The sequence below is a fragment of the Panthera pardus genome, unplaced genomic scaffold (genome assembly GCF_024362965.1).
Source record: "Panthera pardus isolate Hobbes unplaced genomic scaffold, ASM2436296v1 HiC_scaffold_20, whole genome shotgun sequence".
Lineage (NCBI taxonomy): Eukaryota > Metazoa > Chordata > Mammalia > Carnivora > Felidae > Panthera > Panthera pardus.
The window spans coordinates 39,923,229-39,950,838 of record NW_026526766.1 but is presented as its reverse complement, the minus strand read 5'-3'; the positions used below and the strand labels follow the sequence as shown (position 1 = coordinate 39,950,838).

The 27,610-nt window shown below is 41.9% G+C and overlaps 1 protein-coding gene across 19 annotated transcripts in view; it reads left to right on the top strand.

Annotated features, from left to right (window-relative positions):
- FREM1 (FRAS1 related extracellular matrix 1) overlaps window positions 1-27,610 on the top strand; it is a 199,704-nt gene that overhangs the window by 68,431 nt on the left and 103,663 nt on the right. For 17 of the 19 annotated variants that reach the window (XR_008424201.1, XR_008424202.1, XM_053907946.1 and 14 more), the window contains exons 5-12: window positions 1,294-1,490; window positions 8,183-8,506; window positions 10,627-10,735; window positions 13,757-13,888; window positions 16,168-16,512; window positions 17,131-17,273; window positions 24,840-25,033; window positions 25,726-25,816. Coding sequence is in view for 17 of the 19 variants with exons in the window: in XM_053907946.1 (XP_053763921.1) it covers window positions 1,294-1,490; window positions 8,183-8,506; window positions 10,627-10,735; window positions 13,757-13,888; window positions 16,168-16,512; window positions 17,131-17,273; window positions 24,840-25,033; window positions 25,726-25,816 (1,535 nt within the window). In the remaining 2 variants the exon portion in view is untranslated. Of the gene's footprint in view, window positions 1-1,293; window positions 1,491-8,182; window positions 8,507-10,626; window positions 10,736-10,794; window positions 10,867-10,987; window positions 11,238-13,756; window positions 13,889-16,167; window positions 16,513-17,130; window positions 17,274-24,839; window positions 25,034-25,725; window positions 25,817-27,610 lie in introns of those variants that run through there. The other 2 variants (XM_053907949.1, XM_019415466.2) reach the window with 2 other exon arrangements.

The window sequence follows — 27,610 nt, the reverse complement described above, 5'->3', positions numbered from 1 at the left end:
ATTTTCCACTGGGACAAAAAGTTGGACTTGATCTAAGAACGTGTTGCTGGTTGAAACATGTCAGTTAGTGGGGAAGAGTATGCACTTGGGGATCCATACGACCTGGGTTTGAAAACTGCCTCTGCTATTTATTTCCTGGGTGATTTTAGGTAAGTTACTTAACTGCATCAAGCCTCTGTAAAAGGAGTAAGGAGAGTAGCTGCCTCACAGGGTTGTGGAAAGCTGGAGTAAATGAGACCCCGTGCGCAAAGTGTGGTTCACACCGTGTCTGGCTCACAGCAAGTGCTCCGTAATTGTCAGCTGTTATTATTCATGGTAGCAATGGCAGGGGTCGTGAGAGTAGTTGGTGTATTTATTAAATACTGTTTGATCATGAATAAGTCTGAGGTAGAGCATAGCGGTAGCCGTGGTTGAAATCAGGAAGAGTTGATGGACAATGTTCCTTCTGTTATTCATTTCATCAGTATATTTTGGGCACCTCCTATCTGCACAATAGTATTCTAGGCATTATGGGAAGGCCAAGAAATAGAAGGGATAATCACGATCACAGTAATGCCTTGAATTTGGGCCACAATTTACAGCTAAAGGCAGGCTAGCACACGAAGTGCTCTTGTTTAGGGTTCACAACCATCTGGTTAAGAAGTAGAATACTCATTTTGTACATCACTGGAAAAGTGAGTGGCCTATGTGTGTCATTTACCCCACAAGAGTGAACTATGAAGCCGGGCAGAGACAGGGAGACTATGGCAGAGATGATTATGGTTTTTAGTGGGAGAGATCAGGTTGGCTGAGGTGGTTACAGAGTATTTAAAGGGGGGGTTAAGAAAAGGACTAAGCGGACCTGGAAGGGTGTCTGGACTTGAGGGTGTGACGAGCACAGCAGGGAGAGAATTTCAGCGAGTAGAACAGCCTCAGAGAGACCACATGAAGAAGCCATGGAAGCGGATGCAGTGAAGGAAGGCCTGTGCTGGACGATGGGCGGCAGTCGTGACCCAGAGGCCTATCTGTCAAGGATATTCAAGCACCAGAACATGCATTTTATGATTTTTTTTCTCTCAGTGTGACTTTTGGTGGGCAAGGATCTCAGGAGACAACTGGTCAATTATTCTTTTCAGTAAAAGAAACAACAGGGTTCTAGAACAATGCCAGCCCTCTCCGTGAATGACTAGAGGGTATATGAGGGTGTTCGTGAGGCAGTGAGAGGGAATAACTTTCCATGGGAGGGAGGATTAGTTTTTTACATTTCACAGTCATGCTCAAGTGACTCTCTTAATTCAGTGCTGTCCATTCTAGAACTGGGAACAGACCTGAAGTGTCCAGGTGGAAGCTGTAGCCTGGGCCTGAAGAAAGCAGGAAGTATCAAAGTGAGCTGTGAGGAGTTCCTGCTGATGGGGCTTCGTTACCAACACACGGACCCCCCTTCTCCCAACATTGATTATATCTCCATCCGGCTGGACCTCACAGATGCCAGGAGTAAAATCGTATACAAGGTAGAGTTCGGGGTTCTGTGTCTGTCCCCCACCGCAGCAAGAGAGCCACCTCCATGGAGCTGCTCGTGCTGACTGCCATGCCGGGACAGACAGCTCCTGGGCCATTGCGGGTGGGACTGCCCAGTGACGCATGAGAACTGCAGGCTTGTTGGGGCGCCTGGGTGGCTCAGTCGGTTAAGCGTCCGACTTCGGCTCAGGTCATGATCTCACGGTTCGGGGGTTCGAGCCCCGCGTCAGGCTCTGTGCCGACAGCTCAGAGCCTGGAGCCTGCTTCGGATTCTGTGTGTGTCTCTCTCTGTGTCTCCCCTACTCACATTCTGTCTCTCTCAAAAATAAATAAAGCTTAAAAAAATTAAAAAAAAAAAAAAGAACTGCAGGCTTGTTCTGCCAGTGAGTGCTTAAAATTGGATGGAGCCTTCGTGCAGACTGTCAGTCTAGAATTTCTCCTCCCCGACTCTCCTAACTCTGCCACCACTAAGGCAATGGAGGAAGGACTGGGGCCAGTTACATGCTACCCTTCTTCTTCCTCCTCCCCCTTCAGTAGTCTTCAGCTTGTCATTTGATCTTTTGTAGCACCCTCTCTTTGAGGCTTCATTTCCCCCTTCTTTTATAGAACCTCTTTTCCCCCATTAGAGGAAATGAGGGGGCGCACACATCCACTAGGTAAGTCCATGGGAAACTAGGAAGAAGGGGAAACCTAGTCCCATTTTTACGAGTATAGTAGATTATATCCTTTTCATTCTTCCAGACTTTGAGATGGAGGACTAGGTCATCAAAGAGACAGGCAGTCCCCCCATGCCTCCTCCATCGCTCAATCTCTTTTAAATCTTCCGCCCTTCCCTTCTATTGACCTCACACTGACATGAAGGTAGAAGATGAAATCAATTTATATGAAATATTTAACATGCTACTCCACTGATTCATATACTCTAGAATCAGTTTATTTGGGTAGCTGAGCAGCTGTGCACCAGCTAAAACAGCTCAGATTTCATGCTGACCTAAGATGATCCACGGTAGCATTCATGAAAGACCTCCATCTTTCAGACTTTGACTTCTCATTAGGATTCCTCCTAAGAAACTCAGATATTGAACATTATTATCACCCCCCCCCCCCCGCTAAGGAATTGATAAGACAAGAAATGATAAGAAAATAATAAAGTAAGATCACAGAATTTTAGAATTGAGATAGATGGTCTGGTCAAATTGATTAGGTAAATAACGTGGAGAATCTTAAAGGATAGATTTCTGAGCCTCACAGTAGCGAAGAGCATGAACACTGGGCCCAGTTTGCCTGGGTTCAAATGTCTATTTAACTAGCTCTCTGACTTTGGATTTTATGCCTCAGGTGTTAAAACCTGAAAACAGGGATAAGAGAACCTACTTCTGAGAGTAAGCGAGAGAAATAAACAAGATGATACTTACAAAGCACCTGGCACATAGTAAGCACCATGCATGTTTTGCCAGTTAAAGAAGCTACCCAGGAAAAAATGGATCATCAGCTACGTTTGGAAACGACTTGTGTAACCCAACCCCTTGTAGGGTGGTGGCCAGAGAAATTGCATGCCTTGTCCATACATATGTGGCTGTATGACTGAGCCAAGACTAAATGCTAGGCCTCCTATCTGTAGATGTCTTTTTGTCTTTTTGACACAAAGCTTTCACTTCTATTGATTTCTTATCTCCATTAAAAAAATTAGACCCATTTTTCTTCCTGACTGATTTTTCTTCCTTTAAAAAATTTTTTAAAAAATATTTCTTTATTTTTGAGAGAGAGAGAGAGAGAGAGAGAGAGAACGAACCAGCAGGGCAGGGGCAGAAAGAAAGGAAAACACAGAATCCAAAGCAGGCCTCAGGCTCTGAGCTGTTGGCACAGAGCCCGATGCGGGGCTTGAACTCATGGACCATGAGATCATGACCTGAGCCGAAGTTGGACACTTAACCGACTAAGCCACCTAGGTGGCTCCCCTGACTGATTTTTTTTTTTTTTTTTTTTTTTACATCTCTATATTGAGTTAGGACTTTGTTTGTTTATATTTTCAGATCAGTTTGATTGGGATTTTACCCCTTTAAATGACCTTCTTGTTTTATTAGTTAACTTACTCCATAGGCAATTTGGCATGTCATAAAACACATTCTTTTATGAATATCAAAACAATATGCTCACTGCAGAGAATAATTTTTAAAAACCGCATAGAAAGCACAATAAGAAAACAAAACGAGTTATGTTTCAACCCTTTTATACACACACACACTTATACACATGGTAAGGAGACAGGTACAACAGTGTTGATTCTGTTTCATGCAACTAAATTTATACTATATTTGAAGTTTTAAAATCTTGTTATTTTATCATTTTTATGCCTGTACAGTCCATTCTCATCAAGTAACTAAATGACTTCACCCATAATTTCTTCTAGATTTTTAAGGATTTCTTGTTTACATTTGTTTTTGTAATCTACCCAAAATGAATTCTATAGTATTGCGAAACACAGGAACAGTTTTTTTCCCAAGTAGCCAAGATTTCAGCACTTGGTATTGAAGAACTAACCTGTTTCTCATTGATTTTTGATGCTGCTTCTATTGCATAGAAAATATTATGTACATGACTTCAAGGCTAGTTCTTTTGTTCCTTAGATTTGCCTACTTATTCTTGTGCCAGTATCATTCATTCTAAATATAAAAGGGCAATGATACACTTCAGTATTTTACAGGCAAGTTCTTCCTTATCACTTGTCTTCAAAGTTTCCTAACCCATTCTCACCTATACGTAGTTCTCAAGCCCTAAGTAGTTTTATCGGGATTGGATTAAAACTGTATGCTATTTTGGAAGTAATTGGAATATTAGAACATTTAGCATACTGAGCCTTCTTATCCAGAAATGAGGGATCTCGCTTCATCTAGGCAAATGTTCTTTGATGTGTTTCTGTAAAATTTGCAGTTTTCTTCATGTAAGTTGAGCATACTTATTAAGGCCTGTCCAAGGCAGTGTGCTTTTGGGAAATTACTATGAATAGGCACTTTCCCCTCCATTATATCTTCTCATTGGTTACTGATGATAAATAGGAAAGCTATTTTTTGGTATAATTTTCTTTTTATCTGGCTTCTTTCTTGAATTCAATTATTCCAAGAATTTTTAAATTCTTTGGGCTTTTGAAGACCATAATTATATCTTTCACTAATGATGATAATTTTGTCCTTTCTTTTTCAGTAATTATTCCTCTTATTTTTGCTATGTTCTCCACTGGTTTGGCCAGAATAATATTAAATATAATGATTCCTATAAGAATCCTTGTCTTGTATATTTTATCAATATCAACTGCCCACGCTGTCCTTTTTTAATGCCTTTTGCCTTGATTCGTCTTTCTTTGAAAGTAAGATGACCACTTCTGCTTTTTTCTTTACATGGTAACTTTGGATTGTCCCTTTGCTTTTAATCTTTGTATGCAATTTTATTCTAAATGCCTCTCCTATAAGGCATAAGTAATTAGCTATTTAATTTCAGAATATTTGTCTTGAACATGGGAATATAAGCTATGGTTTTATAATAATGGGTATAAATTTTTTCTATCATCTTGTTTTATGTTCTCTTGCTAACTAAAAAAAAATTTGTCTTGTAATATAGATTATATTTTCTATGCCTTTTTCTTCACTTATTTGAAAGTCGTTTATCTGACTTTATGTTTTACTGGGATTTAGTTCTAAAACTGAAAACATTGTTTAACTTAAGTTTTTAATATTTAAGACAAAAAATGAAATGAGTCTGTTTGGCTCCTTCCTATATATGATGAGGATCGGTCCTATTTATCCTTTCTTCTAGTGATTGCCCATCTCCCCACCTTTGTTTATGCAATCTGAAATGTTAGTTGTCTCCTCAGTGGCTCAGTCAGTTGAGCCTCTGACTCTTGGCTTCAGCTCAGGTCATGATCTCATGGTTCGTGGGTTCAAGTTCTGTGTTGGGCACGGCAGTCACAGCGCACGGAGCCTGCTTGGGAGTCTCTCTTCTCTCTCTCTCTGCCCCTCCTCTGCTCTCATGCACTCCTGTGCACTCGCTCTTTCTTCTGATGAAAATAAACATTAAAAAAAAAAATAAACATTTAAACATTTATAAGTAAACATTTAAAAAAATAAAATTTTAGTTCTAGCATTCAGTTATTATATTTGTTATTTCTTATATCATCTATCTTTTATTTCAAGTAAGCTCTTTTTGATGTTCATATCCATTTTGTTAACATGTCTAAAATAACATATTTATTGAGGCTTAACCCTAGGCTGAGATGGTCTTATTGTTCAGCACCAGTCCTTCTATATTGTGATTTTCCCATTCTTGAATTTTCCAATTATGACTCTATTTTTTAACGGCATGTGCAAAATAGATACTCTAAACCCTGAGATGTCTCAGTGTATCATTAATTTGTCTTCATAAAGCATGCAGCAGGAGGGGAGAGGGGTGATTGTCTCCTCTTTCTCTATTGTACTTCTCTCTCAGGAGTTTTGCTGGCTAGTTTCAGGACTTCTGACCTGGGGGGGGCCAGTTTTTGGGGGAGCGGTGGGGAGAGCGTTGAATGAGACACTGATAGAATATGACTTCATGCCCCCTAAGTCTGGCAAATGTTTCATAGGATGATTCCCACCTCCAGCTGCCTGTGGCAGAGATTCTTTGCCTTCTCACAGAGCTCCTAGGATGATTCCCACCTCCAGCTGCCTGTGGCAGAGATTCTTTGCCTTCTCACAGAGCTCCTAGGAGGATTCCCACCTCCAGCTGCCTGTGGCAGGGATTCTTTGCCTTCTCACAGAAGCACCCAAAAGGTCAGGGTCCAGGATGACCCCCCACCAATCCTCTGTCCCACTTGGCCCATATCTGGGGCACTCAGATATTTTTCTCTGCTGCAAACAAGGACTACAGGCAGATCCCAGAACAGACACCATTATTCTTCTGCGTCTGGCTACTTAGTTCCTCCTGTATGAGCATCAGTCCTTTGTGTTCTTACCTGTAAAAGATACATTTTAAGGCTGGTCTCAAGGAAACTTCTCTCTGGACACTGGATACCAGAGACAAATATAGCATTGCCCACTTTTCCGCTCCACGGAGGTGTGTGGGGTTGGGGACCAAAGGAGTGACTCAGCACAGCAATGCACTCTTCTCTACGAAGAAAACTTTCTCTTCCCCTCTCAACCCTTCTCTATTCTTGTAGTGAGTGAGAGGGTTCTAGAGTCTGGAACTGGTTCTAGACAATCTGCTTTCTAAATTCTGCCTATAGTATTGGTATCACATTCACTTTGAAATCTGTTGTCACTTTCATTGGAACTTTAGTTCAGCCTGAGCCAAAAAGAATTCCATTTTTAACATTTTGTTGCATACAGATTACAACTTCTAGTCCAATATCCAGTGTTCAGCATACTGAATGTGACTTATCTGGGGGTCCAGTATTTCCATTTCACAAATGGGTGGAGGGGGGAAAGATCTAGGAATTAAATAGCTTGATTAAAATCGTAAGTGCTGGACATAGAATCAAAAGGACATTTCCTTCTGATGCCAAAACTATTGTCCCTTTTCAACCCCGGCTACATGTTAGAGTCACCAGAGAGTTTTAAAAATACCAGTTTTTTCAGAATGCAAGCTGGTGCAGTCACTCTGGAAAACAGTATAGAGGTTCCTCAAAAAACTAAAAATAGAACTACACTATGACCCAGCAATTGCACTACTAGGCATTTATTCACGGGATACAGATGTGCTGTTTCAAAGGGACACATGCACCCCCATGTTTGTAGCAGCACTATCAACAATAGCCGAAGTGTGGAAAGAGCCCAAATGTCCATCGATGGATGAATGGATAAATAAGATGTGGGGTATATATACAATGGAGTATTACTCGTCAATCAAAAAGAATGAAATCTTGCCATTTGCAACTACGTGGATGGAACTGGAGGGTATTATGCTAAGTGAAATTAGAGAAAAACAAATATCATATGACTTCACTCATATGAGGACTTTAAGAGACAAAACAGATGAACATAAGGGAAGGGGAACAAAAGTAATATAAAAACAGGGAGGGGGACAAAACAGAAGAGACTCATAAATATGGAGAACAAACTGAGGGTTACCGGAGGGGTTGTGGGAGGGGGGATGGGCTAAATGGGTAAGGGGCACGAAAGAATCTACTCCTGAAATCATTGTTGGACTAGACGCTAACTAACTTGGATGTAAATTAAAAAAATAAGTAAATAAAATTAAAAAAAAATACTAGGTTTCTGGACATCTGGGTGGCTCAGTCAGTTGAGCTTCCGACTTCGGCCCAGGTCATGATCTCACAGTTCGTGGGTTTGAGCCCCGCATTGGGCTCTGTGCTGACAGCTCAGAGCCTGCAGCCTGCTTCGGATTCTGTATCTCCCTTTCTCTGTCCCTACTCCGCTTGTGCTCTGTTTCTCTCTCTCTTTCTCTCAAAAATAAATAAACGTTAAATTTTTTTTTTAAAAAATGCCAGTTTTCTTGTCCCTTTTTTGGAACAAGTAAATTAGAACCCGTGGAGATAGGGCTTGGGCATTTAGTGTATGTTTAAAACTCTCCAGTGATTCTCATGTGCAGCCAGGTTTCAGGTCACTATAGGACACACCGTTTACCATCCTGTTAACCAGATATGTGATAGCTTTACTTATGTTGTTTCTTCCCTCATATTTTCTTTCCCCTCCAAAAGTCAGAGAGTGCGTGGTTGCCCGTCTATATCAGAGCCGGCATTCCTAATCAGATTCCAAGGGCTGCGTTCATGGCCATGTTTATTCTGGAAGTGGATCAGTTCATCCTGACCTCTTTGACTACAGCCGTTCTGGACTGTGAAGAGGATGAGACGCCCAAGCCCTTGCTGGTGTTCAACGTTACTAAGGCCCCACCCCAGGGCTACGTGACTCATCTGTGGGATCACACCAGACCCATCTCCTCGTTCACCTGGAAAGATCTAAGCGACATGCAGATAGCCTATCAGCCGCCAAACAGCAGCCATTCTGTGAGGAGACATTACGAGGTAAGAAGAAAGGGAGACGAAGCTTCCAGCCTGTTTGGTATTTACAGAGTTCTCAGAGAGGCCACTTCCCTTAACCTTCAGGTGAGTTTGTACAGTCATTGCCTCAGAGGAGAATCCATCACGGTAAATCTGGAGGCTCCTCTAGATGCCTAGAGGAGCCAGGCAGGTGATCCAAAGAGCAAATCCGGCTGGGGTGGGGAGGCAGGGGGAGGGACACTGCAGGGACTGAAAAGAGCTGGCCGTTTAGAAGGCACAGGTGCACCGGGGCTCCGATGACTGCTGCCCTGTAAGAATACAGGCAAACAGACATACCGGGTAGCTATAACTCTTGCACTGCACAGACATTGGAAATCTGTAAATTTGTAAAAATGTTTCAATTTTTTAAGTGTATTTATTTTGAGAGACAGAGAGAGTGAGCAGGGAAGGGGCAGAGAGAGAATCCCAAGCAGGCTCTGCATTGCCAGCGCGGAGCCGGATGCAGGGCTCGAACTCACGAACCGTGAGATCATGACCCAAGCTGAAACCAAGAGACGCCAACCAGGTGCCCCTCAGTGTTTCGATTTTTAAATATATAATACATATTAAAAAAAATAAATATATAATACATACTAAGAGTTTTAAAAGTTTTAAAATTGTGCCAGCTACAAAATATTTCTGAGGACCACTTGTGGCCCAGAGCTCACCAGTTTGAGCTGGCATCCTTGAAAGCCTTCCTGCATTACAGAGACCATTGGAGTTAGAGATGACTTTGTCTACAATCCTTTCATTAATGCATTCTATTATTCCTTCTTGTTTCGGGGGGGGGAGTGTTTTACTGGGATCCTTACTTTTAATGAATAGCACTGACTCAGGATAGAAGACTTTATAGTCTCACTGGACGACTAATTTCCCTGTCAAACACTTTCTGTCAGGGAAGTCCTCTGCCTAATCTAAGTACCGTCTGCTACTATTCCAGCCTCTTTCCTCCTGTTTGGTTTCGGATGGGAGTTGAGAGCCGCTGGTTACAGTCTTGCACTAATAATGCTTAACCAACCTGTAGACCTACCAGTGAGTTGATTCAAACAGGATGGAAATTTTATGTTTTTTTTTTTTTTTCAACGTTTTTTATTTATTTTTGGGACAGAGAGAGACAGAGCATGAACGGGGGAGGGTCAGAGAGAGGGAGACACAGAATCGGAAACAGGCTCCAGGCTCCGAGCCATCAGCCCAGAGCCTGACGCGGGGCTCGAACTCACGGACCGCGAGATCGTGACCTGGGTGAAGTCGGACGCTTAACCAACTGCGCCACCCAGGCGCCCCAACAGGATGGAAATTTTAAATGAGCGGGTTGACACAGACTTGAGTTCAGGCTTATTAAGGAAAATGAGTGGCCCTGGGATTCCAAATTGTCCTCCACCGAATTTAGGCATTTTCTGCATTTAGCCTCCAGGGCAGGCAAAAGACTTCAGGCTACAAACGTCGTCCTTTTCTTTTCTTCATTTCCTAAGAGTAAATGGTGGCTGTTTTTTTTCATGCTTGCCCTCACCTCTCGTTCCTTCCGTATGATGAAGTGATTTCTCATCAGACGTCTGCTTTTACCTCGAGCTCATAAACAAAGCACAGCTACTCTGGCTGCTTCATGTATGCGTTTTCTGACATCGTACAATGTAATCTTAAAGCAGAACCTGTCCAAATGTGTGTTTTTGTTGTTGTTGTTGTTGTTAGAAGGTGACTCTCAATTTTCTCAGCGGAGATGAGGTGCTTTATAGACCCTGTGGGCTGGAAGCCCTGGGGTCACTCAGCCACCTGGGATGGGGTCCCCGAGAGCACAACCATGGCCAATGCTTCTGGAGCTAACCGCCCTTCCCTGGACTGTAATGCCAAGGAGGTCCATTCTTTCAGCCATGAAAATTCATAAATTACGAACTTGTTGTATGGAGACGAAAATTTTAAAATACTGTTAACCGAGGAACAAGATCTAGAGCCTGAAAAAGTGAGATGAGGTTGACAAAAAATGAGATCAGGCGACGGCTGAACCTATATCTGTTTTGCCTCCAGGTGTGATGTATACCCCGGGAATAATGGCATTTTGTAGCTATAAATTATCAACGTGTGATTCCTATGCAACTGTTTGTTTACAGGTGGAGGTGGAGGCTTACGACTTCTTCTTTGAGAGGAGCGCACCCATTACAGTCCACATCTCCATCAGAACAGCGGATACGAATGCCCCGCGAGTGTCCTGGAACACAGGTGAAGTTCAGTGTAAGGCATTAAGCAGCACAGCCCTGAAGGGAAGACAGGAAAAGTGCATGGGTCGGGAAAGAAAGGTCCTTTTCTTCCCATTTCACACATGAGGCAACCGAAACCCAGCCAAGTTAACGGTATCAGATAGTTGTTTTGTTTTGTTTTGTTTTTCCTGCCTGTGGGCTGAGAAATTTGAAACCAGGACTCCTGTGCTGTGAAGCCACGTTTTTTTGTTTTTTTTTTTTTTTTCCTCTGTAGGCAATAAGCCAAAAGGACACCTTTTAACTGAATGCGGCCAAAAAGTAACTATTTGTGATATTGAGCTACAGTTGGACTGAGAAGGAAAAGGTCTCTAATTCCAACCGTTCAGAGAAAGGGAAGGAAAATGGAGACCAATTCATTGTCCTGTTGTGGGGACATGCAGGGAAGCCATAATACACGAATAAGAGCTTAAACTGCTTTATTTGTTTTAAAAGAAGGTCACTTCCGAGTGGTCTTATGATGCAAGGTATATATTTAGATCAGATGTAAATGTGGAAGGTGAATGAAGATTTTTCCCTTTCCCGCTGATTCCATTGATAGCAGTCAAGACCTACTTATAAGCAGTGGTGGTAGGCTCTGTGAAGGGGAAAATATTTCTGTCTGATTTAAATCCTCAGGTGGTGGCTTATACTCTGTGTGTGTGTGTGTGTGTGTGTGTGTGTGTGCACGCCTTTGCATGCAGGTACACACACACACGTGTTTGTATGTGTGTGAGTTTGGGTCATGATGGAGAACATTGGGAGATGTCCCACTCTACCTCTGCTAGAGGGATAATAAAAGGAAAGAATTGGCAACCTGAACTTTATAATAATCATATACTAAGTGGATTATGGCTTGAGCACAGATTATTCATAGCCTGTGTGATCTGTGAAATCCAGGCTTGTTAAGAGAGCTCCAAATCTGGTTTTGGCTATTTTGGACATCAGAATCTTTTTTTTAAATGGAATTTTACTTATTATGGCTTAATATATGCTCATCATTGAAAACTTGGAAAGTGTATCAGACAGAATAAATTGAATTAATGGATAATAATAATAATAATAGGGAATGGATAGAAATGAATGAAATCATAATGGATGAATGAATGAAATAGTAATGAATGAATGAATGGAATCATTCATTACTCCACTGCAAAGACAGAATCACTGTTAATATCTTGTTATAATACACTTCTTGCTTGCTCTGTGTCCCGTGATGCCTTGTCCTATGTGTAGCACACAGTCTGGGCTTCAAAACCCTTTTATGAGTCGCAGAGATTATATGTGCTTGTCCTCCCTCCCTCCTTCCCTCCCTTCTTTCTTCCCCCTCTCCCCCCTCCTCCCTTTCTACCCTCCCCCTCTCTCTTTTTCTTTCTTTCTTTCTTTCTTTCTTTCTTTCTTTCTTTCTTTCTTTCTTTTCTTTCTTTCTTTCTTTCTTTCTTTCTTTCTTTCTTTCTTTCTTTCATTCTTTTCTCTTTCTTTCTTTCTTTCTTTCTTTCTTTCTTTCTTTCTTTCTTTCTTTCATCTTCCTCCCTCCCTCCCTTCTTTCCTTCCTTTCTTCCATCCATCCATCCATCATATCCATCCATCCTTTCATCATAGTGTATGTCTTATTCCAGGTTCCCTAGCAAACAGCCCCTGAGGCAGGTCATAGGCACTAACCCTATACTGAAAACAGGAATAACAGGGAAAGGAAGTTGTGGGGGAACAAATAAAAAGGGAGGGTGACTGAGCTTATCAGAAAGTGAAGTTGTTTGTTCAGTCAGGCTGGTGTTTCCAGGAGGAAATGGAAGCACCGTGTGTGGGAAGGGCCAGAGGTGGGCTGGGGAAAGGGTGAGTAGTCTCTCTCTCAGCTCCTCCCCGTCTCCTGTCTCACTGTGGTCAGTTTGCCTCACTGGATGTCAACTCCCCACATGTCCACGATGTGCTGCCTGGTCCTTCTTTGTAGCTGCTACAAACTTCTGGGGTCCCATGGTATAGGACCCAGCCACGGTCACAAGGGAGGTCATGCCAAAACCTGGCCCTTGCCCAAGAGGACGATTGACGTAACCAGTCTTATCAGAAGATGAGACAGTGGTGGCAGCCGGGACTTTACAATTGCGGGGACCCTTATGGGCTGCTGCAGCGAGAAGGCAGGCACACGGTCATAGCCAGGGAGGCAGGGGAAGCTGGGCAGGTTTAAGGGGAAATGTAAGTGGGTCTGCCAGTACATCGCCTTTAAGTTTTATCAACTTAAAAACCTAAAAAGCTTTGTTCCCTTTCAAGATTCTTGGCAATCTGTCAGCTCTTGGATCCACTGAGTAATGGGAACGCTTGATGATGCTCAGCTCCCTGTTTCTAACTGGAGTGTTCCATCCCGAATCTGTATCTCGCTGCTCTAAGCAGCACTTAACCCCCTCTCCCCAGATTTCCTCCAGCATACTGGGTCCAAGGAGAAGGTTTTATTTCAGTTCCTTTAGTTACAGAAGTTCCTTCTTTCCTAGAGCCTAGAATACAATTCAGCCCTCATTTCGAAGTGTCAGACACTTCATGTTCAATACCATTAACCACTCCCCTAACACAGTATTTCTGTATTTGCACACATAGCCATGATACATTCTCTGTCCTGTGGGCTACTGTTGCACTCATAGCTTATATGTAAAAGCTCTTCTGATTCTCTTGCCCACTTCAGATATCTGGATGTCACCTTTGAAAAATGCCTTGTGGACATTTTTGAACGAGACCCCTGTAAGCATAACATCTATTCTTTCCTTACGGGTTTCTTTTCTGGCACCACCGTGCCTCCAACTGATATATATCACAAGGAACCAGTTATCAGACCTGGGTTAATAGTATTAGATGCGGAAATGTTACTAAAAATAAAAGCTAAACTCCAGTTTCTTAAAAAGCTTTCAAAGATACAATTTTCAGCTGGTTTTGTGAGTGAAAATTCATTAATCTTGTCTTCAAGTGGGCAGGTTGGCACGTCATAGAACTTTCCAGGACACTTTTCTGTTTTCTCTTGTAGGTCTGAATCTTCTGGAGGGGCAGTCTCGGGCCATCACTTGGGAACAGTTTCAGATTGTTGACAATGATGACATCCGTGCTGTCCAGCTGGTCACCGTGGGTGGCCTGCAGCATGGACAGCTTACAGTAAGAGGTGAAAGATCAACCTCTGACCTAGAAGAGAACCCGAGTCTTTTCTCCAAAAGCAGATCATATTTAACAGGATACACATAGCATCTCTTGGGCCTCATTTCTTTTTTAAAAATTTTTAAAAAATACTTATTTACTTCATTTTTAAGACAGGGAGAGAGACAGAGTGTGAGCGAGGGAGGGGCAGAAAGAGAGGGAGACACAGAATCCGAAGCAGGCTCCGGGCTCTGAGCCGTCAGCCCAGAGCCCAACGTGGGGGCTCGAACCCATGAACTATGAGATCATGAATTGGACCAATACCGGACACTTAACTGACTGAGCCACCCAGGTGCCCCTCCTGGGCCTCATTTCTAAGCGAATTGTCATATCCGGAAAGCGTGGAGTTCTTGAAACCATTCGCTTTTGTGTTAGGGTGCTCCCATCAGTGGATGACAATTCACAAGCAGCATCTTGTGCTCGGCTCATTATTTAAATCTCACATGCCATGTAGGACTCCTTCTAAACATACTCTTTAACTGATGAGCTTATCCCAGTGGGAAGACAAAATATTTCCCTCTCGTTTCTCTGATTCAGAGGAATGTATTAAAGAACAGAAAAACTTAGTTTTTTAAATACTTGGTAATCATTATGTTATTAGTATAATTATGTTATTATGTTAATTATAGTATAACTATAAGAGTAGTAGTTAACAAGGTAATATCCCTAATAAAAATAATCCTGCTATCACATAACATAGTCCATTCCGTATAATGAGCTCAGAGGATTTAATTCAATTATCCTCTTGGTGTTCCTAACTATAAAGCAGAAAGAGAGCTCTTTTTTATTATCATTTGTGATTAGGAATTCTGAACTGAAAAGTGAAGTCATCCTAGGAGAGTAGGAGATCAGCTTAGGGGGATGTTCAGCTGCATGTAAGGAAAACCCAACGACAGTGACTTAGAAACTCAAGAGTAATTTTCCTCACGTGATAAGTTGCCCAGAGGTAGGCATTCCAGATCCATGATGCCACCAGCTCATTCTGTCCTGACAGTGGTCTCACGATAGCACCTACACCTTCAGACTTCCGGTCTGCATCCCGGGGAAGGAAGAAAGAGAAGGGATGATGAAAAAAGTTACGTCGCTTAATTTGTTTTCTTTAACAACTTTCCCCAGGAACCTGATACAGTGGGTTCCACTTAAATCCACCAAGTCACATACTACCCCCTGGATGCAGTGGGGTCTGGGAAACTGAGTATTTTCAAATGGTCATATTACCATTCCAAATAACACTAGGATTCTGGTACTGGCGAAGAAGCAGAAAGGGGCTATTGGGCGAGTAAACTGTGATGTCCATTGTACAAATGCTTAATCACTTATTCCAGTGGGCTTTGATAGAACCATAGTGTGGGGAGAGTACAGGGAAATCGGCCATCAAGAATTGTAATCGCTTATACAGAGTGAAGCAATGTGGAAATCAAGAGAAGAGTGATAGCCCATAATGACGTTCTAGTGCGGAGGAGGTAGAAAATCGTAGCATTTATGATTTGTGCAAATCATACTGTACAAAGCTTTCTACATTATACTGTACAAAGCTTTCTACATTATATCAGCTTTACGAAATGTAGTACTATTATTATTTCCACTTTACAAATGGGGAACCTGGGATTTAGAGAAGTTGACTTGTGTATGTACCTAGAAAGTGGCCGAACTGGGATTTGAACCCAAATACCTAGGCCATTTGGTAGCAGAGCTGTAGCTCTTGGGCAATAAGCCAGTGATTCTCGAACTTTAGCGTGTGTTAGACTCTCCTGGAGGTTTGATAAAACACAGATTGCTGGGTCTCACCTCCAGGACTTCTACTCAGTGGGTCTGGGGGGGAGGGCCAGAGAACTTGCATTTCCAACGACTTCACAAGTGGTGCTGATGCTCCTGGCTCAAGCCTGCTCCTCAGGGAAGTGCTGCCATGTTGAATGGCAATTAACACTTTTTGTCAGCTTACTGTTCTTTACGTTCTCTCATCCTTCCTAGGGAATATGAGGTGGGTCTTATTATCCCTGTTTTATAGATGAGTCTCAAATGAATTAAGTGCCTTGCCCAAGTCCACACAGCCAGTAAGTGTTACAGCCCCTATTCAAAACCAGTTCTGTGGTGGCCCAGAGCCCACTAAACAAGATTGTCTGTCTAGGTGAGGCAGGTATCAGCTGGCCCATTTCCTTCATGCCCTTTCTTCTATGGCTGCTTTTGCTGCAGCTGCTCCCTCGGCACCCCTTGTTCAGTCAGCCCCATCTCTGTTCTCTCCATCAGGGGGGAAAGGATTTCTCTTCACTGTGGCTGACCTTCAGGCTGGAGTTGTTCGCTATCATCATGACGACAGTGACTCCACCAAAGACTTTGTGGTCTTCAGGATATTCGATGGCCATCACAGCATCCGCCATAAGTTTCCCATCAACATTTTGCCCAAAGATGACAGTCCCCCGTTCCTCGTAAACAATGTAGTAATTGAACTGGAGGAGGGACAGACCATACTGATCCAGGGTTCCATGCTGAGAGCATCAGATATGGACTCCAGTGATGACTACATCTTCTTTAATATCACAAAACCCCCTCAGGCCGGAGAGATCATGAAGAAGCCAGGGCCAGGGCTGATAGGTAAGTTCTGAATAGTGATGATCGCTGATGTCAGAATTTGTGCAAGGGTGGACATCAAGTTTGTGAGGTGAGATACTGTTATCATTCCCATTTTGTGGATGGGAAGCCTGACACTTAGAAAAGTTAAACTAATCTATCCAAGATCGTGCAAGTAAAAAATTCCAGAGCTCTGTGTCAAGGTAACCATTACATTATGAAAAATTATGTCGGCCAAGCAGGATGAAAGAACAAGTAAGTTTGAAGAGGACTATTTGGCCTAATGCTAAATTGTTTATAAAGTAATTTCACGAATGGCGTTTGTTTATGCTTTATGAAAATAATTTCATAACTATTTCTTAAAGTAGGAGTAACAAAAGAGGGAACAAGTAGTTTAGTTAAGACTATGCGTCTTAAAGATATTTTTGTAATGCTCATTTTTCTACATATGGTAAGACAGGTGTAGCAACTTAAAATTTTCTGCTTATTATTTATAAGCTTTGATGAAAGTATCTAATGAAGACTCCTTGGCTGCATACAATATACTAGGCAGAGAATACTTTGGAGATAAGTCCAATATCTTTATACCCCAACACTTGGAAGATTGTTACAAAAGTATGTGGTATTTTGTGGACCCAACAGGCTATCCTGTCCCTGGCTTCCTTCAGAGGGATCTATTTAATGGCATCATTCACTATCGTCACTTTGGTGGAGAGATCTTTGAAGACTCTTTTGAATTTGTCCTGTGGGATAGCCATGAACCTCCAAATCTCTCAGTGCCACAGGTAAGAGACCATCTCTGAATACTTTCGCCAAGTCTTGTCCACAGATATCGGTTCTGGGTGGTGTTGTAAGAAAATACATGAAAACAGGTTTTAAGATCGAAAGTTTGAGAAGCAAAGGATTTAGCAAAATTAAGTCAAATTGTTTGCAACATGCCTTCTCTGCCATTTACTTTGCTGATAAGTTTTATAAATTTCTGTGTATGTAGCATTTCCAAGGTCATTTAACCATGGGTCCTTTTATATAAAACGCCTCCCCAAATCTGCTGACTTCATAACACTCAAGAGAACACTTTTATGTATGGCAGTTGAGGTGTGGTCTCTGAAGCTACATTGCTTTATGTTTCTCTCCTGTCCTTGACCCTAACTAACTGATTGACCTGTGCCTCAGTTTCCTTATCTGTAAAATAGATAATAATACAACTTCCTTATACAGAAATTGTGAGGGAAGTGAGATAATTACATAACTACATAAACAAACTACTGAGAACTTTCTGGCACATGGTAAGTACTCAGTAGATAAATTAGCTATTATTTATTATTGGTTTTGAAGAATTAAGTGTTTTACTACCACTCGAGTGTATCATTTAAGGATATAGGATGAAGAAATAGGTTTAAGGAGGCATTCTCATAAAGAAATGACAGAAAATGGAGTGTAGGATCTGAACGACTATAAAGTATAGTTTATAGGGTAGACGCCATGCAAAGAAAGGATGGTTGATGGTAGGGGTAGAAAAAGACAGCTGAAAATAAGAGATCACTTACTATACATGGTTCTTTTTGGTGAGTATTTTCTCCTTATTATCTTGGAAGGTAGCATGTGTAGAAACCTAGCAAATCTGGAACCAGCTCTAGAATGATTTCTTAAAGGGGCGCCTGGGTGGCTCAGTCAGTTAGGCATCTGACTTCTGCCCAGTTCATGATCTCACGGTTCGTGAGCTCGAGCCCCGCATCAGGCTATTTGCTGACAGCTTGGAGCCTGGAGCCTGGATCCTGGAGCCTGCTTCGGATTCTGTGTCTCCCTCTCTCTCTCTGTACCTCCCCAGTTCATGCTTGCACTCTGTCAAAAATAAATAAACTTAATTTTTAGAATGATTTCTTAAAGCATGTGTCCCTATTTGTTATATAATGTGTTCTTGTAATGCCACAGTCACTTACACTAGCCACTGCATAGGTGATTGAGCTATTCTTCTGTTTGTAACAAAAATGGATAATCAAGAAGAAGGATGTCAGAGAGCCCAGAAACTGAAGGAAGTAGGTGACCCCTGTTAAGAGGGAATGGAAAATGAATGAGAAATTTCCTTCCTTTCTTTCTTTCTTTCTTTCTTTCTTTCTTTCTTTCTTTCTTTCTTCCTTTTTTTTTTTAGAAATTTCCTAATTCATCTGCTTATTGAATACGAAATCAATTCCCTTAAACATAACAACACCCTCTTTTCGTCAATGTATTATATGCCATTTCTAGTTTACATTTTTGCTTGAGACCTTGGCTGACTTGATAATCTGAAACGGCAATTACTAATAGGGTTTGTTTTAAATCTTCTGTTGTATCTATTCAAACTGACCTGTTTCTGAGTAGAACACCATATCACTTTTAGCAGATTATGTGTTTGTTTTTGAAATCAAAAGCTCAGAACTTCTGCTATTACGTATTTTATACATCATAGATACAGATTTATTGATATTCATATCAATTGATAGAGATCAAATGGAGATGTGAGATCGCTCTATAATAAGGAAATGAAAACTGTATTGAAACAGAATTATTTGTGAATCTTGGCAAATAACTCAGACTAAACTCTGTAGATCCAGTTATAAGTTTATTCCCTAGGATGGTTAGATTTCTAAAGAAGAGGCCATAATTATGTTTTTCTTTGCTTTCATCTTCCTAATCTATGTTGAGAAAGAGAGAGAGACCAACTCTGTAAATTTGCTGTGTTTTCACATACGACTTATGCTTTGGCTCCTAAATATTCTCCAGCTCAACCTTAAGTGCCCACCTCTGTACCTGACATCACTACATATGTGTGTCTCAGCATTTTATTAATTAATTAATTAATTTATTTATTTATAATTGGAGTGAGAGAGCATGTACTCATGAGTAGGGGAGGGGCAAAGAGAGAGAATCACAAGCCCGCTCCATACTCCATGCAGAGCCTGACACGGGGCTTGATCCCATGACCCTGGGATCATGACCTGAGGCAAAATCAAGAGTCAGATGCTCAACCCACTGAGCCACCCAGGCGCCCCCATCAGCATTTTCAAGTCCCCATGTCCACAATCCATAAGACATTTGGAATATTTCCTCCCAGACTTTCACAAAACCACTTTAATTAGAATCTCTGAAGTCATCCCCAGCCCTTTTTTTTCCGTCTAATGTCTGCAAAACCCATCAGTCAGCAGGTCTTACTGAATCTACTTGATAGATTTCTCTCACCCATCTCTACCTCTCCACCCACTGCCAGTGTGTTAGTTCCAATTTTCATCTTTTGGGGAAGGGGTTATTATCAGAATCCCTCACATGGTCCTTTAAGAATAGAAGAGATCGGGTCACCTGGCCACCTCAGTTGGTAAAGCATGTGACTCCTGACCTCAGAGTTGTGAGTTTGGGACTCACATTGGGCATGGAGCCTACGGAAAATAAAGATTAAAACAAAAGAATAGAGGACATCAGCCACATCCCTGTAATTGAGGACGATTAAAATCCATTAATACAGTGTCAGGGTGTGTGGTAGCATTCATCTAGCCCCAGTTTTCCCCCACTTCTGAGTAGTGGCAGCTTTAGCTTCATCCATTTCTAGATGGACCTACTCTCAGCTCTAACATCACCTGCTCCAGCAGTCCTTCTCTGATGCCCTCATTCCACACCTCCTCCAGGCTGAGTCAACTTGTCCTTTTATGTTATCTGATATCAAATAACTATCACGTGAGGCCGTTATTTGTTTTATGGGATCAACTATAAGCTCACTGATGGGAGGAATCCCAAATTATTTATCTCTGTGTCTTCAGATATTGGTACCAGACTCAAAGTAGAACCTCAAGAACTGGTTTTTTTTGTTTGTTTTGTTTTGTTTTTGTTTTTGTTCTTGTCTTTGTTTTGTTTTGTTGTCCCAAAATGAACTCTGATTTTTCAACCTTTATTGGAAGTAAGAGGAAACAAGACTGAGACATTTGGTAGGAACTGGGGAAGGAGTGACATGGGGGAGGAATGAATGTAAAGCTTTATTCTTCAGAGTTTCTAGGAATTGGTGTGCGCATAACAGCAAAACAAGTATTTTGTGTGTGTGTGCTGGTAAGGGTTTTTGTGTTGTGAGCCCCCAATAGCATCATTGAAACTTGAATTTTTAAGGAACTTGCACGATCATTTAGTCTACTTGATGATTGCACCTTCAATTTGGGCAAGTATCTAGTCATGTCTTTCAGATGAAAACTCAACAAAATTTGTAAAATAGTCAACAAAATCTGCAGCCTTCCACTGTTAACTGAGAGTCTAGGGGCACCTGGGTGGCTCAGTCAGTTAAGTGTCCGACTTTGACTGAGGTCATGATCTTGTGGTTTGCGAGTTCGAGCCCCGCGTCGGGCTCTGTGCTGTCAGCTCGGAGCCTGGAGCCTGCTTCGGATTCTGTGTCTTCCTCAATCTCTGCCCCTCCCCACTCATTCTCTCTCTCTCTCTCTCAAAAATAAATAATAAAAACATTTGAAAATAAAGAAAAAAGAAAGTCTAGATAAGAAGGTTGCCTGACCGGAGCTTTTGTGATCAGAAGTTTCCACAGTGACTAAAAATTAACTCAGGCACAAGATTGCTTAGGCCACATTGTTGGAAAACTTCCTTTCATAGAGACAGAAAGCAAGGACCTCCTCAGATGAGACACAATGTGCTTAAATCAGGAAAGAAGTTACGTAGCAGGGATGCCCCTTTCCTCCTCTCCCCCTTCTCCACTGAACGCTCCTCTGAGAGGTCAGCTGACACACCAACAGCGTGTCTGCACATCTGCACAGCAGCAAGAAACACCCTCCCTCTTTCTTTCTTGGTTGTCATTACTGTTATCAAATAAAACCTCACCCACTCAATGTGCTTTTGGTGAAACGGGTGATGGCGATTAAGGAATGCACTTGTCGTGGTGAGTACGGGGTGATTAAAATAAAAACTAAAAGAAAAAAGAAAGAAAGAAAACAGAGAATGAAAAATAAGGCTAGATGAGAAAAACAGAAAGAGGACTAAGAAAAAGAAGAAGAAAGGAAGCAGGTACCACAAAGGCCTGTGGGTCAGGTAGAAGGGACTTCTCGTAGAGGTTCCTGGATCTGAGAAGTCGCGCTGGCTAATCTCAAAAGAGGATGCAAGATAAAGAATCAGGCAGAGCCCAAGCTTAGGCAGAGAAAGGATCAAGAAGCCAGGCTTGAAAGAAAGTCAAATACTAGCCATCAGAGTATCAAATAGCGAACCCGAGTCTGAGGGTCAAGGTCAGGCTTTGCCCTTCGTCATTTTGTGTACTGATATATCACTTTATGTTCAGATTTCCTCCAAGTCTGTTTGCAGGTGCTTGTGGCCATAAGTAGACTGGAGGGATGTAGGGGAATTCAGCCGCGACAGCTTAATGATTGGGCACTAGCTTTTCACTGTCTGGGAATGGGTATTCAATAATGTCATTTTTACAACCAAATTTCAGTACAATGAAAATTCTTTATTTCTCTATGGAGCTTGTTAAAATAGGATTTTTCTTACCCACAGACACACACACAATAATGGTTTAAACATGCATAAATATGTAAAGATGCACCAACTTAAATGATCATAAAGCATGTTGAAAAATGTGCCCACCAAGAATTACTACAGGCATATAAAAAAGCATACTTGTACATTCTTTTTACACAAAGAACACATTGGAGAATAAATTAGCATGGAAAGTGGTCTCTTTGAAGGCACAATAACTATTGTTTCCATATTAAATCCAGTTTTTCAATTAAGTGGAGCCTCACTGATCCACACTATGGCTGGGAGGTCCCGTAGAGAATTTCTGAACTTTGTAGATTAGCGAAAAACTATAATTGGGAAAAAAATTGTGACACAGACTCCAGGAGACTGGAGAAATGGCTTTTATTGTGTTCTTTTATTTTGATAACTGGCTTTAGTTTTTAATTATTGAAATGCTTCATAATGGAGTAGTACCTATGTTGGGTGCTTTTGTAACCGTAATGATGGAGACAGGGAATTAATTAATTGAGCATCTACTACCAGGTACTCCCTGTGCTACTAGACAGAAAAACTGAGCCCCAAAGGGGTTAGATTATTTGCCCAGGGAGCATAGCTTGTAGGTGACTGAGCTGACATTCCCAGTCTTAGTCATAGTAAAGCTTACCCATGTTTTAGTTTTTGCTTTGTATGCCAATTTAATGTTTATTTTTGAGAGAGAGAAAGAGAGACAGAGAGAGAGACAGAGAGAGACAGAGTGCGAGTTGGGGAGGGACAGAAAGAGAGGGAGACACAGACTCCAAGGCAGGCTCCAGGCTCTGAGCTGTCAGCACAGAGCCCGATGCGGGGCTTGAACTTGCGAACCACGAGATCATGACCTGACCTGAAGTCGGACGCTTAACCCACTGAGCCACTCAGGTGCCCCTGTATGCCAATTTAAAAAGGACTTTTTTTCATTTTCAAACTAAGTATTATGGACACCATTATTGTAGGCAAAACTAGCACTGCTGATCTGTGCTTCAGGAACAATATTAAAATGAATAAAACCGGGGTAAGAATACTCACTCTCCTGCATCAAGCTGTGTAAAGATCATGATGACAAATACTCCATTTCAAGAGAGAGTTAGTAGTTGCTTTCTCGCAACCAATCATGGATTATTGTAAAACATAATAATAGATGTCGTGATAAAAGCTGTTTGGCAAAGCCTCCCTGCCCTCTTGCATGGTTCCAAACCAGTGAGTATGACTTGAAGATTTTTTTAAATCACAGGGGCGCCTGGGTGGCTCAGTCAGTTAAGCGTCTGACTTCAGCTCAGGTCATGATCTCCCAGTTTGTGGGTTTGAGCCCCGCGTCGGGTCTGTGCTGACATCTCAGAGCCTGGAGCCTGCTTCCGATTCTGTGTCTCCTTTTCTCTCTCTGCCCTTACCTCACTCGCGCTCAGTCTCTCTCTCTCTGTTTCTCAAAAATGAATAAGTGTTAAAAAAAATTGTTAAAGAAGAGTTTTTAAAATCACAAATAGGGCATGTTGACTGAGTTAGCAAATGCTGAAGAAGTGCCTCCTACCTACAAATACCATGCCAGACGTCGTCGAGCTACAGAAGTGAACATAGTATTTACTGAGCACCTACTACGTGCCAGACATTTTATCTACATAGTGATATTTGATCCTCATAACAACTCTGTGAGGTTGTTGGTGCTGCCCTTAACCGATCAGTAAATTTGACGCTCAAGAAAGTTGAGTGAGATGTTCGAGATTAATAATAGCCACTAAGTGGTATACTTTGCACTTCAACCGTCTGTCCACTGACAAATTCCACGTGGTTTGCGTGATACTACGATTCTCCCCTTGTGGACCTTTCGGTCTAGGAGAGACTGACATGTAAACTACTAGCTAATAACACAAGGCGATGAGATAATATTGTTTGTTGAGGGCTAAGCACAGTTCAGAAACAGTTCATTCCAACTGAGACATCGGGCGAAGTTTTCAGAGGAGCCCTCAAGGGTGAGAAAGCCTCAGGTTGCTGGAGAGAACAGGAGAAAAGCACTGCGGATTGAAGGAACAACGTGATCCAGACCGCAGACACCAGCTTGAGAACTACAGCCCGGTACCGTGTGTACCTGGAGTCCTGGGTTCACGTCCAAAGGTGGTAAAAGACAGAGTTGAAAAATCAGGTGTGTCTAAACCATGGAGGTCTTGGGTGCCGTGGTGAGGAGCTGGAATAATTTAATCCCTCCCGAGTGGTTGTTTAGATTTTTGAGGCAATGCATGACTGATTTGACTTGCATTTTTTTAAAGAGAACACCAGAGGTATGTAACGTCTAGATTGGCTATTGGAGTTGGGGCTAACAGGAAACAGTTGCAATAATGTAGGGAAGAAGTTAAAAAGAGCTGGCGCTAGCCCAGTAAGAGTGGGGCGGGGGTGGGGTGCGGTCACAGCGCAGGGAATTTTGTAAGTGGAGACTCTGGGACTTGGAGACGTGTTATGTGTCGGTGGAGAAGGAGGAACCAAAGTCATGACAAGGTTTCTAGGAGTGATGACTGAACGGAAAGAGGTGGTGAAGAAAAGCACAGGTTGTTGGTGGAAGGGAGAAGCGGGAATAAAATCAGGAACATATTTTGTGTATTATGTGCCTGCTCTACAGCATTCATGACTGCATTAACTAGAATTGTGATAATTATATTCTTAAAATACAGCATAACATGGGTAAGAATGTTCCATTTTGGGCTCACGTTCTTGATAGCTCCTGAATCATTTCGATGGAAGTATATTGCAAACGGCAGTTTTTGAAAAGCAGCGTAATCGTGACTAGGTGATGGTGGGGTGTTTTCTTTGGTATCTCCTGGTATTTCAAATTAATGGCACAGGTAATTTCTTTCCAGATGGTGACCATCCACATTACTCCAGTGGACGACCAGCTTCCAAAGGAGGCTCCTGGAGTTTCTCGGCATTTGGTTGTCAAGGAAACCGAGGTGGCCTACATAACTAAGAAGCATCTATGTTTTATAGATACAGAATATGACAGGGATCTCGTCTACACAGTAACAACACCCCCATCTTTCTCTTTCAGCCACAGGTATCTCTATGAGAAGTCATCACCTGGGCTATTTGTAGAGGGTTGTGTTCAAGGATTGAGTTGCAAGTGTCCGTATACATATATGCAATTCAGCTGCTTTATTGGTCGGACCTGAACTTGTATTCAATTCCACATTTACTTTAATGTCAAACTTATCCCTTCAAAAGCTGTATTAATTGGTCAGTGACCTGCCATTTGTAGTGTCTTCAGCGTAGGTAAGCTTAAAATGGTCTTCAATCTTCTTTTCATACATTTCTTTTTTCTAAAGGGAATGTTATTTTTGTCTTTTCAATAAAATTTATTGAGTCTTCACGTTAGTTTTAGATGTTGCAGGCCACAAAATAGTCATTATTCTATGATCCCAATCAGAAAATTGACATGAACATACCTGAGGCTTGTGTCATATACACGATAGCAAGGAAATGTTTTTTTAAGGATGAGAAGAACGATTCCCTTCCATGAGGTCAATGTAGAAAATTCTGTACGGGCTTTCTGTAGTCATGAGAATGGCACTGATGATTCTGGACTGAAGACTAGAACCCCCCGACAGAAAGAGAAAATATAAAGATGGAACATTTGATTTCTTCTTACCATGAGCTTTTTTACCTTTAGAAAATTTGGTTGTGGGCTATCTGATTTAATGTTTCTTGCCTGGGAAATTAGCTGACGTGTTCTCCTGTGTCTCTCGTTAGGCATCTGGATGCTGGGAAATTATTTATGGTGGATAGTATTCCAAAGCTAACAAAAAACCCTGCAGCCCCGGGGCTGAGATCATTCACTCAGGTATGATGCTATGCTAAAACGTTGATAAACGTGATGTAAGTGTCTTTTTTTCCCCTTCCCCCTCCCTCTGTAAGTATCTTCTGAAAAGGAATGGCGCTCCTAGTCTTGCACTTGACAATGTTGGCCTTTGACTTCTGTCAAAAGCATCAAATGTTTGATGTTTACGTTCTTTCTGCTTCCACGCTTTTATTAAGCACGTGACATCTATTTGAAAATGTTTCCTTGCGGCGCCTGGGTGGCTCAGTCGGTTAAGCGCCGACTTTGTCTCAGGTCGTGATCTTGCGGTTCATGAGTTCAAGCCCCTCGTTGGGCTCTGTGCTGACAGCTCAGAGCCTGGAACCTGCTTCGGATTCTGCATCTCCCTCTCTCTCTCTCTGCCCCTCCCCTGCTCATGCTCTGTCTCTCTCTCTCCAGAATAAACATTAAAAAAATTAAAAAAAAAAAAGAAAATGCTTCCTTGAGCTGGATATGATTTCAAAATCTTGTTATTATTCAACACAGCCTTTTGCGCCGGGCTCTGATTTACAGACCTGGGTGCCTATGGTTCTATTCCAATAAATTCAGGTCACTCAATACCCTACTGTATTAGTTTCCTAGGGCTGCCGTGGGTACCACAAACTGGGTGGCTTCAAACAACAGAGATTTCCTGTCCCAAAGTTCTGGAGCTGGAAGTCTGAAATCAAGCTGTCTGCAGGGTCATGCTTCTTCGAGAACCTGTAGGGAAGCCTTCCTTGCCTCCTCCTCGCTTCTAGGGGTTTTCTGGCACTCTTTTGCATTCCTTGGCTTGTAGATCATCACTACAGTCTCTGCGTCTATCACCTGATGGTCGTCTTCTCCCTGTGTGTCTCTCTCTTCTTATGAGGACAGAAGTTCTATTCGATTAAGGGCCCGCCCTTCCATATGACCACACTTCATCTTAGTTTAATACAGTTACAACAACCCCATTCCCAAATAACTTCATATTCTGAGATCCTAGAGGTTAGGACTTCAACATATCTTTTTTTTTTTTTTTTTGGTGGTGGTGGGGAGGGGAACACATGCGATTCATAATATCTGCTACCTTCCAAAATCTTTCACCAACCTTCTCCCTCTTCCCTGGACTCTACCTCTGAAAATCACACTAATGGTGATGAATACTTAGGCAGCTGCTGGACTCCAGCTCCGGCAGGTCCAGGGGTTCCCGAAGGATGAACGGCGTCGCGAAAATAACAAATGGACCCAGACCACAGCAGTGTGTCAGACTGGCCACTTTATTGTGGCAAGCGTGGCATTATATTTGTTAGCAATTTCCTTATTTTATTTATTTATTTATTTATTTATTTATTTATTTATTTATTTATTAATGTTTATTTATTTATTTATTTAATATATGAAATTTACTGTCAAATTGGTTTCCATACAACACCCAGTGCTCATCCCAAAAGGTGCCCTCCTCAATACCCATCACCCACCCTCCCCTCCCTCCCACCCCCCATCAACCCTCAGTTTGTTCTCAGTTTTTAACAGTTTCTTATGCTTTGGCTGTCTCCCACTCTAACCTCTTTTTTTTTTTCTCCTTCCCCTCCCCCATGGGTTTCTGTTAAGTTTCTCAGGATCCACATAAGAGTGAAACCATATGGTATCTGTAGCAATTTCCTTATAACGTGTGTCATCTATGTTTTCTGGCATTACCTGATTCTAAAGATGTTCCTTTGTGTAATCACCCATTAAGGAACAACATAGTTATTTTCTTGTAACGTTCCCTCCTGCCCTTTCAAGGTCATCTAGCTCTCAACACCTCAAGGGGAACGTTTA